The following is a 16,132-nucleotide window of genomic DNA, read 5'->3' on the forward strand; positions in this document are numbered from 1 at the left end:
CACATTATTTGATAGCGACAGTTGATAATTCATAGAATGTGGCAACCGCTTAGCAACTATTGGAAAAGTAAGAAACGGGCGGCTAGTTAATCTCGATGCAAAACATGCGATGGGTTGCCAACTATCGCTGTCAAATTTCAACATCAGTTTCGTATGGCAACGACGAATTGGCAACTTGTCGGAACAATTAGTGGTTTTGCCAAATCGAACTCGAAATTTAAGAAGTTATACTTCTTTTGGCGCGCTAGGGAAAAATTATGAGAGTAAAATTTTACGATGCGCGCGAAACCGAAACCTTCAAGTTATAGTCAACAATTTTGTTTTTCAATAAAAGGTTTGACACTTTGAATTGTCAAAGTCTGCGGGCTCATTCCGGTGATTTCATTGATTCAATTGTACAAATAAAAATCTCAAATTTTAATGATGAAACTTGGTTTTCCGATAGTGAGATAACTTGATAATGCGTTATAATAAATCTTTCAATGTATTAAGTACCTTTTTCTAATGTTAGAGTAGTTTTTTCTACAAGCGCAGAATAAGGCGAAAGATAAAAATTTTGATCAGATTTTTATCCTGTTACGCCAAAGAAGTACAACTTCTATCGTGTGTACATAAGTACACACACGTTTTTTTTATCATGAAGAGGTACATAAATACTGTCTACATCGGAGTGTGTGACAATCATCTTAGAAAATCAATGTCAAAACTTTACTGTAAGGGTAAAATATTGCTTATCGGTATAAAGGAATTACTCTTTTTATCCAATAAAATAGAGTGAACGGCCTCCACCGTCGTAAAGCAGTGATCCAGGACTGGTTTGGCAATGGCAACTCCATAGGACTGTCGGGCAAGTTGGAGCTCACCCAGCAATCCGAATATGACGTCACTAACGTGCAAGTCACGCTGGAAGGCCTGGACAACGACGTCAGGAACTATAAAATACACATGGTGAGAGCATAATAAGTTTAACTAGCTATTCTAATTCAAAATTCAAAATTCATTTATTTAAAGTAGGCCATACAAGCACTTTTGAAACATCAAGTCTGTCCGTGTGTAGTGACTCTACCATCCGTTCGGAAGGCAGATTCTACCGAGAAGAAGCCGGCAAGAAACGCAGCAGTTGCTCTTTTCCAACATTTTTTTTTCTATCTTGTGAGAGATGAAAGTGGAGCCGGATGCTTCCAAGCAACCTTGTTAATAAGAAACTCATCAATTGTATAAATGTGTAATAAATGTGTTTTAACACATTCTTTAAACTTATGCATTGGTAGGTCCAAAATTACCTTAGGAATCATATTATAAAAGCATATACTCAATCCCACATGACCTCTGCACCTTTCGCAGACGATATGCAGATGTCACTAATTCTTAGTCGAATAACTCTTGTCGGAGCGTTCTTGGTTATTATGGAGTGACATTTGGCCAGATGTTATATTTAAACGCTATTTTTACTCTAATGTGTTTATTGTCTTATTCACTACAAACAGAATATGATATCGTATGCTGTGGAAAACTTAAATGGTGTTTTCATTTTTCCGACTGGTTTAAGGGTTGCCCCAAAGAGTGCACGTAGCCAGTCAAAGCATTTCAATAATTTGAAAATAGATCTGAGTGACTTCGCTCGTACCTAAAAAACTGTTTAAACATGATCAAATTTTGAGTCAATTTTCTTTTGTTTTGTTTTTTGTTTTCTTTTATTTGTCTTGCATTAAATACGACTGAGCATAGCTATGAAATTACCATACAAAAAGATTTATTACTTATTGCGCAGTCTAAACAAGTAATAGAGGTAGGAAAAAGAATACTACAGGTATACTTACATAATTTTTTATTGATTCCAGGCCTCAATAGAAAAAGAACTTGAATTTCCATGTGAGAAGACCACAATATATGATACATATAACCCATTTAAAGTGAATAAGTCACAGAGCCCACCTACTGCTAAAGGTAGGTAAGACATTTTACTTTAGCAAAGCTGCTATGCCAAAATATAATATATGAAACTTAAAAAAGATCAAATTAGTACATGGCACATAAACATGAAGCGGTGATCCAGTGCGTAAGACCTCGATTTCACTTTCGGGGGGCCGAGTTTGAATCCTAGCACGCACCTATAACTTTTAGAAGTTGTATTTCGTTTTGCTTCAACGGTGAAGGAAAACATCGTGAGGAAACTGCATGTCTGAGAGTTCTCCATGATTTTCTCAAAGGGGTGTGGAGTCCACCAATCCGCACTCGGCCAAAAATTAGGTAAATTAGAATTCTGAGTCTAGTGAGGCATTCCAAGGCGCAAGAAACAAAAAACTTTGCTATTGCGTGATACATACAACTTTTCAGTTCAATAGCGAGAAAATACAAGATGTAAAAGAAATATTAATTGTAACATTAAGGTATTTTTACATTTAGGATATTTATATATTTGAGATAGCTAAAAAATTACGTGTATTTATTTCTTCTATTATTGTTCAGACACACTGTACAGTAAACCATATTTACACTTTTATATTAAAACACTAGGTATTATAAAATTTAAATTTAAACACTATTTATTGCTGCTGTCCGCTGAGGAGTTCTGTCCTCTATCTCCAACCACAGATTGGCCAAAATTAAACACATAGTATAACCTCTATAGTACAAAAATAATTATTTAAATCGGTCCCACAAGAACCGAGCTTAATGTCGGGATAAAAAGTGTCCTATATTACTTTTAACACTTCCAAGAATATGTGTACAAAGTTTCATGAGGGTCGGTTGAGTAGTTTTTGCGTGAAAGCGTAACAAACAAACTTACATTCACATTTATAATATCAGTAGGGATTATCATTAACATTAAATTAAATGAAAACACGACGTGTACTGCAGCCCTTGAGTTTGAGCACAGGCCGAGCCGGTACAAACCGGTTTCTCTCCGCGGCGACGACGACGGCGACGTAGCGCCTGTGCTCACGCACACACGTGCCTTAAGCTTGTAGTAGTGTACCTATCGTAGCGCGCTTGTATGAAGCTTTGCCTCTGTTCCGTATTTCGTCTGTGCCCGTGCCCTGTAGTGTGCCTAGGGTTGCCAGATGGTCGGAAAATGGCGGGATTCTCTCGAATTTTTGTATGTCCTCCCGACTCCCTACAAAGCAAATAATCTCCCGAAAAACAAGTTCGATAATTTAAAGTTCACATTTTCGTCAAACGAAACTTGCAAATAGCACACAAAAAAAAATGACAAATACTATAGCAAATACTATAGACAAATACTATAGCAAGAACAAAAACAATAAACATGCTCATTCGGTTTTTATCTTATGTGTCACAAATACCTACTATGTTTTTTTTTCTTATATCTACAGTGCAATGCAAAAATATTTTTGTTTACGTAATATATTATGTATAATTAATATTATTAACTTATTTTTTTATTTCTCCCGACTAAAGCCCTAAAATCCCGAAAAATCGGTTATTGAACCCGATAACAGGAATAATCTGGCAATCCTGAGTGTGCCAGTAATTGGTTGATATGATCACATAAACATTAATAAGGCGCCGCTGACGTGCGCAATTCGCACCCTTAACGTCATAGCTGGGAGATCGGCGGAGTAATTACGTATCTCGCGACAGGATTGCGACAGGCGTAAATCTTGCAATCACTGTCAAACGTAACTTTTCTATATAAAAATAAACAAAAGTGACGTATGATCGGATCTGTTTTGCGGGGCCATGTGGTCTACCTGTTTCCATAACATTATTAATTATATTATTTGTAGCTAGGTTTATCAGAACATTGAAGTCTGAGCTAGTGAATTGGGAAAACTCCTGCTAGTCGTAAGTTGAAAATAATAAAAAAGTTATTCATATATTGTGTACAGGAACTGCCGATCAGTATGAGCTCGGAGACCTAGGTGAGAAGTATGGTCTACTAGACAACTTCAAGAAGTTCACAACATCTTATAATGAAACGCAGCTGTCTTTATATGGCACCTATAGTATATTGGGACGCTCAATGGCTATACACAAGAAGGTAAAGTACATCTTCTTAAGTTCCTTTGATCTTGAAGATAATTTTATGTTCGGTAGAAGCGTGTCGAATATGAGAAAATTACATTCAGTTGTAGCCTGCTTATCAGTGGCGTGCACTTCATACTTGCACAAAAACACTGCTTACCCTAAAATGTTTGTATAACTCATAAATGCGAAGGATTTTATGGCATTTACTTCTTTAAGCATACCCTGGTCCAAAACCCTGTGTACGCCACTGCTGCTTATCCTTCAATACATTAATATATTACGTATAGGTTTTTCAATCGCGCTTGATAACGTTACATATGCAAACATATATTAATATATTTAATACTAGATGTTGCCCGCGACTTCGTCTGCATTCAATTTAGTTTTAGTTCTAAAATTTAAAGTATTCAGTATCGCTAAGCCTTAAATGAGGGGTTTGCTGCTGTCCGCTGAGGAGTTCTGCCCCCTAACTCCAACCACATTCATCAGATCTACACAAAGATTGGGCAAAATTAAATACATATTATAACCTCTATAGTACAAAAATAATTATTTAAATCGGTTATAATTTGAGTCATGGTGTAAAATCGTCAAACACTTTCATCCCCTCTCCCAAAGGAACCGAGCTTAATGTCGGGATAAAAAGTATCCTATATTACTTCTAACACTTCCAAGAATATGTGTACAAAGTTTCATGAGGGTCGATTGAGTAGTTTTTGCGTGAAAGCGTAAAACTTACATTGACATTTATAATATTAGTAGGGATATGGTAGGGATTATTATTATTGGATAGGGATTTTTGTAGTAGAGAGCTGTTGTGACACAGCTCGTCCGGGGAAGTACTATCGCTCTGCTTACCTTTTCTGCCGCTAAGCAGCACTGTTGCAATGCTGTGTACCAGTCTGAAGAGCGTGGTTGCCGGTGTAATTACAGGCGCGTGAGGCTTAACACCTACGCCTCAAATTGACACATGCGGCATGTTTCAGGACGGGCTCCACGCATGCCCTGTGAACAGTGGCGTTCACTTCATACATGCACAAAAGCACTGCATACCCAAATTTTTTTATATAACTAGTATTGGAGGGGAATTTTTTCCATTTTATGCCATCTTCCTGCTTCATGCCTGGTCTGATTCCTGGTCGAAAAGCCTGTGCACGCCACTGCCTGTGACGTGCTGCTCTGTTATAGGAGATGGTTTTTCACATACCATCAAGGTCATAAAAAAAATTGTACCTATTTAAAACGATTCAAATAAAAGTTGTTTATACGCAGACAACAAACACCGAGGTTTGCCTGTAACAACAACGTAGCAATAATTATTTTTATGGTTTTGTAAGTGAACGCCAGTGTCTGGGTGTTTATCTGTATAAGTATTTATGTATATTATTAATAAAAATATTCATCAGGCATCTGAGTACCCATAACACAAGCTACGCTTACTTTTGGGCTAGATGGCGATGTGTGTATTGTCGTAGTCTATCTATATATATATAATGAAAATGGTCTTCGTTTGAGGCTCAATCACGCCTAAACCACTGATCGTATCGACATGAAACTACCACCATTCAATGCGAAATTTTTCCTAGATGGTTTATGCCTATCTATTTTTTGAATTCCAACATTCCTTCATTTTTTTATTGCTGTTTTACTTTTATGAACATTTATCCCGCTAATAAAAACAAAAGATAAGCATTTTCTCTTGATTCTTTTGTTTTCATGGATTTCAACAGAGTGTATTAAACGGATTATGGTTTTTTACATTCATCTAAGAATCTACTCACGGTAGTGGAGAACGGCTGGACCAATTGGGCTTTTTTTTTCTTCAGAATTGTCAGGAGAAAGTTTTGTATGTAAGAAAATTTTAAAAAAGCCCGATAAAAAGTTAAAAATTTCGATGATAATCGAAGAATTCCCATCTATATAGTCACTCACCACGAAATCTCGGGAACCATAAGACTTAGAAACGTGAAACTTGGTAGGAATATTACTTTTGCTATGTAGAGGTCAGCTATGAATAGATTTTAAGAAATTCATTCCCCAAAGGGGATTGCGGGGGCGTTAACAATGAACAATTCCCGTTTTTAAACTATAGCTCCTATAGACTTCAAATTTGGTAGGAATCTTCTGTAAGAGATGTAGAAATAGGCTATGAACGAATTTTACGATAGCTCACCCCACAGGGGGTTGCGGGGGTGGGTATTAACAATTAATATTTTTAATTTTCCAGCTAAAGCTCCAAATTTTGTAGGAATTTTCTATAAGTGATGTAAAAATGATTTATGAACAAATTTTACGATATCCCACCCCAAAGAAGATTGCGGGGGCGTTAACAATGAAAATTTTCAATTTCCAAGCGATAGCTCCTATAGACTCCAAATTTAGTGAGAGTGTTCTATATGTAATATAAAAATGATCTGAAATGAATGAATGAAGAACATCTCAAAATGGATTTCAATAAAGTCTACTGCCGACAGGAATTGCGGGGGTGGGTGTTAAAATCTAAAATTTTTATTTCTAACCTGTAACTTCTACAGACAAATTTGGTGGGGATCTTCGTGTATGTAGGGATATTCGTGTATTTCCTTACAACAATCGTCTTTTTGGCAGCGGAGAAAAAGTCATTGAAAAACTTAACTTTACATGTAGCTATCCAATCAACGGACTAAGAATTTTACATTCATTTTACTTTTGCAGACTACATAACCGACGAATTCTTTTATTGCGGGATCGCGGAAATGTAACAGATTAAAATGAATGCATTTTCCAAGCACATGAGATGTGGAAAAGAAATTTAGTTACTTATTCCAATAGAATTCATAAAAAACATGCACAATTAATTTTCTATAAAAAATTGATGTCACGGAGAAAATTTTAGTTAACAGAAAATTCGGCGCACTTGAACCTAGACAGATTTCAACTTCACATATGAGACTTGCAATGAATTTAACTTAAACTTTCAATGCTCATTTCAAATTTTTTTCTTCATGTCAATAATTATTAATTTTTGGAAGAAAGGCACGGAAATGTTATAATGATTGCACATTGAAAGTTACAATGAATATTAGTGAGAAAAATCACCAGGCTAAATCGATGGAATTTGGAATTTGAGTAAGTCTAAACAATATCGATGCTTACAGTTCTATCCGCGGGGCCTATTTATGTTCATACAAAAATAAAAAAAAGGAGAATAATAAAAAAAAAAAAAAAATGAAACATAAAATGTAATTTATTTCCTTTTTCAATTCGCCCAGCGAAGCGGGCGGGAAACGGCTAGTATATTTATATATTTGTTTCTCTTAAGGCAAAAGATCGTCGATGGGCGTGCTCAACCATCGAACGAGGTTACAGTCCATCAGAGGCTCGGGAAATCCGTGGGATAGCCTCTTTCCATCATCCCGGAGGATTTGCGTATGGCTACATCCGTATGACGCAGCTCATCCACAACGACGGTAGTACAAGCGACACTGTCATTGAAGTCAAGCTCAGGCATCCGGGTGTAAGGGACCGCAACTTGGTGAGAGTTATCACGTTTTGACATTGAAGCCATAGACTAAAAACTTCATAGGTGAACCCATGTAACCAATGCCTGATTAAGCAAGCCCGTAGCAAATTCTTTAAAAGAGCCATTGGTCTGCTATGGGTTTTTAAATATAAAGTAGTAAAAATACAATTCAATATATTATGAAAATTTTGCTCATTTATATTTATAATTGCTTTGTTATACTCCGCGAACAGCAGGAGAATCTGTAGTCTTGGTGTAATTTCTTCAATCCTTTATACTACACACGTGTTAAAGTTTTTTTAGCATCAATAAAATAAAAAGATCAGAAAATCGTTAAATTGAAGTACGAATATGAACAAATTACAAAGGGAAAATCTATGAACAAGGGTCAGCTTTTCCAAGTTCATGAGACGGGCAACATAAAAGTACTATTATATTCAGTTATTAAGTGAATTTTAAGGAAAATTTAAGGCAAAGCTTAGATTTTAAATATAACTATTCCAGACACGTCACCACCGATGGGAGATCTTTGTGAACCCTGTGGGAGTGGATGCTGCGGTACAAGTTACTGGAACGCGCTGCGTCGCTGGCGGGTATCGCTGGAACCCGTACTTCACACAACTTGCTGACCCGCTCAACGTAAGTTATTAAATCTCATTACCAGTCGGTTTGAGAATCAAGGTCCAGGGTCCCTGGTCACTAGGCCGCGGAGCGGATGCGTGAAGAAGCTGTAAACGCACATCCGCTCCGGCGTAGACGGGGGGGAAGGAGACGTCGGGAATATGTCTGCTTGCCCTGGGAGGCGGCGGGTAGATATTGGGCTAGATACCCATCCCTATATGAGTCTCCCTACTGTCTGTGGGGGTCTCCCTACGGTCAAGCTGTCCTAATCACCTCCTCCTTAGCGTAGTAGCCCTGGCAATCAATGGGGTTGTTGGTAGACGTCTGGGAAGTATACTTCGGGTTCCCCGGACGTCCAATAAAGCCAACGAGAGGGGCATGCCATGGTGGTTTTTAGTTCGGGTAAACGAGTCCCACATAACCTCTGTCCTGCCCAAAAGGACAGAGGTAGCCATAAAGCTTTTCCACCACGGAAAAAAAAAAAGGGTCGCTGGTTATTTAGTGTTCATCATTATTGTCAATATAATCGTTATCTGTCCGTTTTAATTACAGTTAAATAATTATTTTACATTCGAAATTAATAAGCAGTTAGTAATCAATACTATAAACTTTATTGAATATAAATTTTTTTTATTGTAAATCTCAGATAGAATGATACGGTTAGTAAAACCATCCTTATCGACAGAGAAGACTACGAAAAACACTATATTTCAATCTGAGAGTAATAGAATAGATTTTATTTTTATTTTTGAGTTTTTTTATTTACTATGAGATTATAGTATTATTTCCTTTTCCAGCACGACTTATACAATCAGGAGTGTGGAGCGGACAATCCTTTACGATGTGACGTTGGCGACCTTACGTCGAGATTGGGAACTATTAGTAAGTGAACTTTAAAAACAATCCATTTGTGGATAAATTTATAATATATATATATAAATTTTCGGTTCCGAAGATTTTTATATGCGTTATAAAATTAAAAAAAATTGATAATTCCTCCAAGTGTAGGTAAAAATATTAATAAAATTGATAAAAATTACACGAATTAAAATTAAACTAAAGCTATGAGGACTTAAAAAGTGTGCGAAGTAGCACATAAAAAAACATAGTTGTGTGGACGCAATAAACCAATTCTGTGGTACACAAGCATTTAAAAGTAGCGCCTTTTAAACATGTTCTTTGTGGAAAAGGATAGAAGCTATTTGTAGATGGTACTTCAAAACTACCCACTTACAATTTACAATTTATTTCTTGTACGCTCGAAGATGCAATTTTATATAATAACCCTCTTTTTGTAAATTAGCATGTAAGTTCCATTTAAGCGGAAATTCCTTTATGGAACAATAAATATCTTAAACCAGATACTTCAAGATTTGGAACCAATGAGTTACCCTTAATCCTACTAATTATAGTAGGATTAGCGGTATATATACTATACATATAATAAAATTTGAGTGTTTGTTTGTAATATTGAAATAGCCGTTCTTACTACATGTAAACGAATATATTATATACACCAAAATAACATTTTTTTAAATTTTTATCTGCCTGTCTGTTTGTTTGTTCCGGCTAATCGCTGAAATGGCTGGAACGATTTTGACGGTACTTTTATTGGTAGGTAGCTGATGTAATAAGGAGTAACTTAGGCTACGTATATTTTAGAAAAATGCTTTTATATCGTCGTGAGGTTAAAAAAATTAAGGACACCTAGATTAAACTTAATTGTACTTAAACTTAAACTTAATTTATTCTATTTATAAACTATACCCGTTTTTTTACGAGTATTTACAACTATGCTTTAAAACAAAAACAAACGCGGACGAAGTCACGGGCAGAAGCTAGTGCTTTATAAAAAAGAAAGAAGTAGGTGGCAGCAGGTAGTGGTATCTCGTGGTTCATACAAAATCTACTAATAATAATATGGTACTAATAATAATACGGTAGCCTCACAATACATTTATAACAATATAGTATTTGTAAGACAACATATTAGTCTTTATAAACAAAAAGTGGATATAAACAGTCGACTTACAAGAAATGGTCATAAATTTGTGACATCTGCATATCGTCTGCGAAAGGTGCAGAAGTCATTTGTGGGACTGAGTATACGCTTTTATAATATGATTCCTAAGGTAATTTTGGACCTACCAATGCATAAGTTTAAGGAATGTGTTAAAACACATTTATTACAGCGAGGTTATTATATAATTGATGAATTTCTGAATGGCAAGGTTGCTTATAAGCATCCGGCTCCGCTTTCATCTCTCACAAGATAGAAAAATGAATTTTGAAATGTAAAATGTAAATAATTTTTTACTAGCTGTTGCCCGCGACTTCGTCTGCGTTTGATTTTGTTTTTTGATGTGGCATTCAATTTAGTTGTAGTTCTAAAAGATGTGAAGTATTCAGTATTGCTAAGCTTTAAATGAGGGGTTTGCTGCTGTCCGCTGAGGAGTTCTGTCCTCTATCTCCAACCACTTTCATCAGATAAACACAAAGATTGGGCAAAACTATACACATATTACAACCTCTATAGTACAAAAATAATTATTTAAATCGGTTATAATTTGTCGGAGTTATGGTGTAAAATCGTCAAACACTTTCATCCCCTCTCCCAAAGTAATCGAGCTTAATGTAGGGATAAAAAGTATCCTATATTACTTCTAACACTTCCAAGAATATGTCTACAAAGTTTCATGAGGATCGGTTAACTAGTTTTTGCGTGAAAGCGTAACAAACAAACTTACATTGACATTTATAATTATAATATATTAGTAGGGATTTAGTGCAAAACTGTCTTAAATTATGACATGTGACTTTGTTACTTTGTCGGTGTTCAATAAATTTACATTTGTTTCCTCAGCATTGGGAGCGGAACGTGAAGTGTTCATGGACAGCAACTTTCCACTGGAGGGTACAGTGTCTGCCATGAGTCGCTCCATAGTGATCTTCGGCCCTGAACATTCATCTGAAAGATTCGCCTGCGCAAACATTCAGCCCGACAAAGACATTATTAAGTTCGTCAATATAATGAAGCCGCCAAGATTCGTTCTGTAAGTTTATGCGTTAGATGCGTTTCATTTGAATTCAACATTCATCACATCTACTTAATAAGAAATGCCAAGTCTGTCTGTTTGTTACTCTCCCAGTATCTTAAAATGAAAGGTTGTGTGCATGAGATCTGACATCATCATCATCCAGTGGCGTGTACTTCATACATGCACAAAAGCACTGCATACCCTAAAAATTTTGTATAACTCATAAAGGGGAAGGATTTTTCAATGTCATGCCATCTTCCTTCTTTATGCATACCCTGGTCAAAAACCCTGTGCACGCCACTGTCATCATCATCATCATCCCATTACCGACCCTCTACAGTGCACGGCGTTAGCCCCTTCTCATTGTGGAAGGAGGCCCTCCCACAATCAGTAGTGGCTAAGGTCGTAGTCCACCACGGTGGCCCAGTGCGGATTGGTGCACTCCACACACCTATGATAACGTAATGTGAAAATCTCAGGCGTGCAGGTTTCCTCACGAAACTGTCCACCATTCCGCACTGGGCCAGCGTGGTGGACTACGGTTAACCCCTTCTCATTGTGGGAGAAGACTCTTTAGTGTGCCGGTAGTGAGTTGATGTGATGTACATCGACAGGATGTGAAAGGAGGTATAGGAAAGCCAGTAAACGAGTTTATTATTTCCAGTGGCATGTTCCTGGACGACGTCCGCAAGGTGATGGGGGTACCGGAGTGGATGATAGGCGTGGACTCGCGGCGCACCCGCGTGCTCCACCAAGGCGCTTGCATACAGATCTTGCTGCACTTCTCCGGCCCCGAGGCTAACAGAGTCGAGCTGGACTTCTCCAAGTGTGTTTAACTCCATTGTCTTCTGTGTAATTCTCAGTGCTAGCGCTGAGGTTATTGTCGTCTACCCTGGTACTGTGGTCTTATAAGTGGGAGGTGCCGGGTTCGATCCTAGCGGATAAATTAAAGCATTTATGGTCTGGTGGCTAGTTATCACCCTACCGGCAAAGGCGTGCCGTCAAGAAATAAAGAGTTCCGGTAAGATGTAGTACCTAACCGGAACTCTTCATTTCTTAGAAACTGATTAGGGGTATGGGTTTAATAAGACTGCCATACCCCCTAACAGGTTAGTCTGTTATCGACTTAGAATGTACCATAACTTACTACGAGGTGAGATTGCAGGCAATTTTGTGCAAAAGTGTGTGCTAACAGCGTAGTATCATGTTATCACAAATGATGACTAACACCCATCAATTCCCAACCCAGTCTATAGGAATGTCTTTTGTGCCTTAAACCTCAAGAGTTCTTATACATTAATCACCATCATCATCACGTCAACCCTTTATCCACCCACAGGGCACGGGTCTCCGCCCTCAATAAGAAGGGTTAATGCCACCACGCTAGCCCAGTGTGGATTGGTGGACTTAACACGCCTTTGAGAACATAACGGAGAACTCTGAGGCATGCAGGTTTCACGATGTTTGCCTTCACAGTTGAAGCAAGTGATATTTTAATTACGAAAAATGCACGTAACTTATGAGGTGCGTGCTGGGTTTCGAACTCGGCTCCCGAAAATGTGAAGAGTGTGAATTCCTAACCATTAGGCTAACACCGTTGTAAACATTACATAGTCGTAAATGTTAAGGTAATGCTGTTAGAGTTAGCATTACAGATTCAACTTTAAAGAAGGAGAAGAAAACGAAAAGCTTCAGAAATACTATTTTGTAACTTTTTGTATATTGCATTTTTATTAATATCTAATGTAAGTTTTTTTGATTTTGGATTAGTTTTTAATTATTCTGTTGATGTAAATGGGTCAGAGTTAGAGTTACCAAATAAAAAAAAACAAAAAATGAAATATTATAATAATATATTATAATAAATACTTATTATATGAATAAATTTTAAAATAAGTGTCTGTATGCTCTTAGGCTACTAGCGACGGGGCGCCTCGACTCACCCAGTCTGTATATCGCTGGCTATATCGACACAAAGAGGAAAAGGACTATCTCCTATAAACAGTGCGGGGTCACTGACCCGAATGAGAAAAAAAGTAAGTGATTATATTTTTGAAATTTCGTTTAAGGTACCTTAAAATTGTACAGAGCAGTTTTTACTCAGGTAATTTGCCATTATATTATTTAAGGCGCTTAACTATTCTTAACACTTACGTTATCAATTCATGCTGGACGCTTTCTTACTTGTCTTATTATACAAACCACGGTTTCATTACTCTTTGTAAACTATTTTTTTAAATTAAAGCGTAAAAAAAAAACTCAAAGAAAACCTCTTAATTTTTTTTAATGCATCTATAGTTGTTATATTTTTAAAATATATTATACCCGAAAGTTAATGAAAACGTTGTTTACATAACAAAAATGAGAAATAAAATAGTTTGCTAGTGGCCTCGCGGCTCCTTTTATTACTGTAAAGTGTAAACTTAATTACTTTAACTAAATATACTACGACAATGCACACACCGCCATATAGCCCCAAAGTAAGCGTAGCTTGTGTTATGGGTACTAAGATAACTGATGAATAATTTTATTAATAATATACATAAATACTTATAATATACAGATAAGCACCCAAACACTGAAAAACATTTATGTTCATCACACAAACATTACCGCCCATACGTTGTTTGTTATACTTTTCTTTATTTAGATGTACTTTTTGAGGTGTGCAATAAATGTATATTCATTCATTCAAATATTGTTCGGTTTTGGGAATCGAACCCACGGCCTTGGACTCAGAAAGCAGGGTCGCTGCCCACTGCGCCAATCGGCCGGAAAATGTTTGTGAGCTAGCAACATTCCGCGGGTCTGAAGTGCGACGTGCTTACGTGCGTACTTTATATTGTCGTAGTATATTGATTTATTTGTTTGAGGTAAAATAATTATAGTATCAACTGCTAATTGCTATGAAGTGACTAACGGTTTTCTGGAGAAACCATTCTGAAGTGGAGTGGTTTTTGATGCATCAAAATTAGTCGTGTTCACGGATTCTGTATGTTCTTAATTCTGTGATTATTTATTTCCAGAAAGTTCATTCTTCTTCAGTTCCAATTCTTCAAGTGGTTCGACGATTTCATTCAGCATCACTCTGCTAGCATTCCTGCACTTCATCAGATGGCTACTGTAGTGAAGCGTTTAGTTTAAGCCTTAGGTTCATGGGCGTACTCAGGGGGGCTAGGGAGGGCAGCCGCCCTCCCTGAAAATCTCTCAAAAATGTATGGCGGCCAAGATACAGATAGACAGACAGACACTAATGAAAAAAATTGCACATTTTTCACAAAACAGCCGCGGATTATGTGGTTTAAAAAAATATCACTTGTCCCCCCCTAGACAAGAAGCTGGGTGGGTGGCATGCTTAGTATTCTTGTTTTTATTTTGTAGTATATTTATTTTGTACAATTCAAATAACAGTTGGATAATAAAACAATTGTATAAAACATATGTTTTTTTTATTTTGTATTATAATGATGTGTGGTGGCGTGGTAATGGCAGATTGCCGTCCACTGCCGATTGGCGCAGTTTGGAGCGACCCTGCTTTCTGAGTCCAAGGCCGTGGGTTCGATTCTTATGGAATGTGCTTTCTATGAACATACGGCAGTCAAAGTCACTGGCGATATTTAAAAAGCCGTTAAGTGTTATTATTTCTCCAACTTAAGGCGATGTTTAATAGCATTTATTTTCTTTTATCTAAGTATTTATTATATGGTAGTTATATAGTTTATTATTAGTTTTAATATTTATTATATTGTAGATGCATTTGTGTTTATTAGCTTATGTATTAGTATTTAGTTATTCGTATGTATTATTTTATATTTTGTACTAACTGTTCTCCTCGTTGTAGTTCTCCTCTTTTTTTCCTAATTCTAAGGTTGTCTGGCAGAGATCGCTACTAAGCGATAAGGCCGCCTTTTGTTTTCTGTTATTGTTCTGATAGTATACTTCTATTTTTATTGTATTCTTCATGTGGTGTACAAATAAAGAGTAATAATAATAATAATAATAATAATAGAACCCGGGACCTCCCACATATAAATCCACAGCGCTCACCACTGCAAATTCAAAGTTCATTTATTTCAAGTAGGCCTAATTAATAAGCACTTATGAAACGTTAAGTCTGTTTGTAGTGACTCTACCACCGGTTCGGAAGGCAGATTCCACTGAGAAGAGCCGGCAAGAAACTCAGCAGAATGCTCTTTTTCCAATTTTAAAGTTTAACAATCTTTAGAATTTTTCCGTTTTGTGAGAGATGAGAGCGGAGTGGCCTGCTTCCAAGCAGCCTTGTCGTTAAGGAATTCATCAATCGTGTAGTAACCACGATTTATTAAATGTGTTTTAATATATTGTTTAAACTTAGGTAAAGGTAGATCTAACTGCGCCACTCAGGTCGTCAAATTGTTTTAACAAAGCGATCATAATTTAAAACTCCTTTACCCATAACCTTTGTCGAGTTCAATCTAGATTTTTCTATGTGGGCGGCAGCGTTGTTGTCTATAAGTAGTATAGGAAAGCAAACTACATACTTCTCCAGACGTATAAATTGCGCATGCGTCACAGAAATCAATAATTCAATGAGCCCCGGGCGTCCTAATTCTCAGCTAAGATTTAATACAGTACGCCTGCGAATATGCATCGAGCAACACGACTTTTGACCTTTATGTCACTATGGTACTCTTGCCAGGCGAATCTGGAAGGCCCTTTCCTATTCTTCGGACCGAAATCCCTTGAGAAATATCGGCGACCAGCGTTGAAGTCTTTGGACCAAGATGACCTGATGAAGATATATGGGGAGCAGGCGGCGATAGTCGTATTCAATAACCAGGACTCTATGCCCCTGTCGAGTGGAAATTTCCCAAGGTTAAGGAAGATGCTCGAAGGTCAAACTACGCTGGTACTACCGCAAGACTTTCTAGACGTCCACCCGGATTATATAAGCAATGAGACGCAGGTAAGTTTGCTCTTGAAATAACATTATTGATTT

The 16,132-nt window shown here is 37.0% G+C and overlaps 1 protein-coding gene across 1 annotated transcript in view; it reads left to right on the forward strand.

Annotated features, from left to right (window-relative positions):
• LOC120634311 overlaps positions 1-16,132 on the forward strand; it is a 44,740-nt gene that overhangs the window by 22,625 nt on the left and 5,983 nt on the right. Inside the window, exons 9-18 of the mRNA XM_039904809.1 lie at positions 774-948; positions 1,842-1,947; positions 3,855-4,006; positions 7,295-7,507; positions 8,000-8,134; positions 8,914-8,998; positions 10,980-11,169; positions 11,819-11,980; positions 13,069-13,191; positions 15,835-16,099. Coding sequence (XP_039760743.1) covers positions 774-948; positions 1,842-1,947; positions 3,855-4,006; positions 7,295-7,507; positions 8,000-8,134; positions 8,914-8,998; positions 10,980-11,169; positions 11,819-11,980; positions 13,069-13,191; positions 15,835-16,099 — 1,606 coding nt within the window. The remainder of the gene's footprint in view (positions 1-773; positions 949-1,841; positions 1,948-3,854; positions 4,007-7,294; positions 7,508-7,999; positions 8,135-8,913; positions 8,999-10,979; positions 11,170-11,818; positions 11,981-13,068; positions 13,192-15,834; positions 16,100-16,132) is intronic.

The sequence above is a fragment of the Pararge aegeria genome, chromosome 23 (genome assembly GCF_905163445.1).
Source record: "Pararge aegeria chromosome 23, ilParAegt1.1, whole genome shotgun sequence".
NCBI lineage: Eukaryota > Metazoa > Arthropoda > Insecta > Lepidoptera > Nymphalidae > Pararge > Pararge aegeria.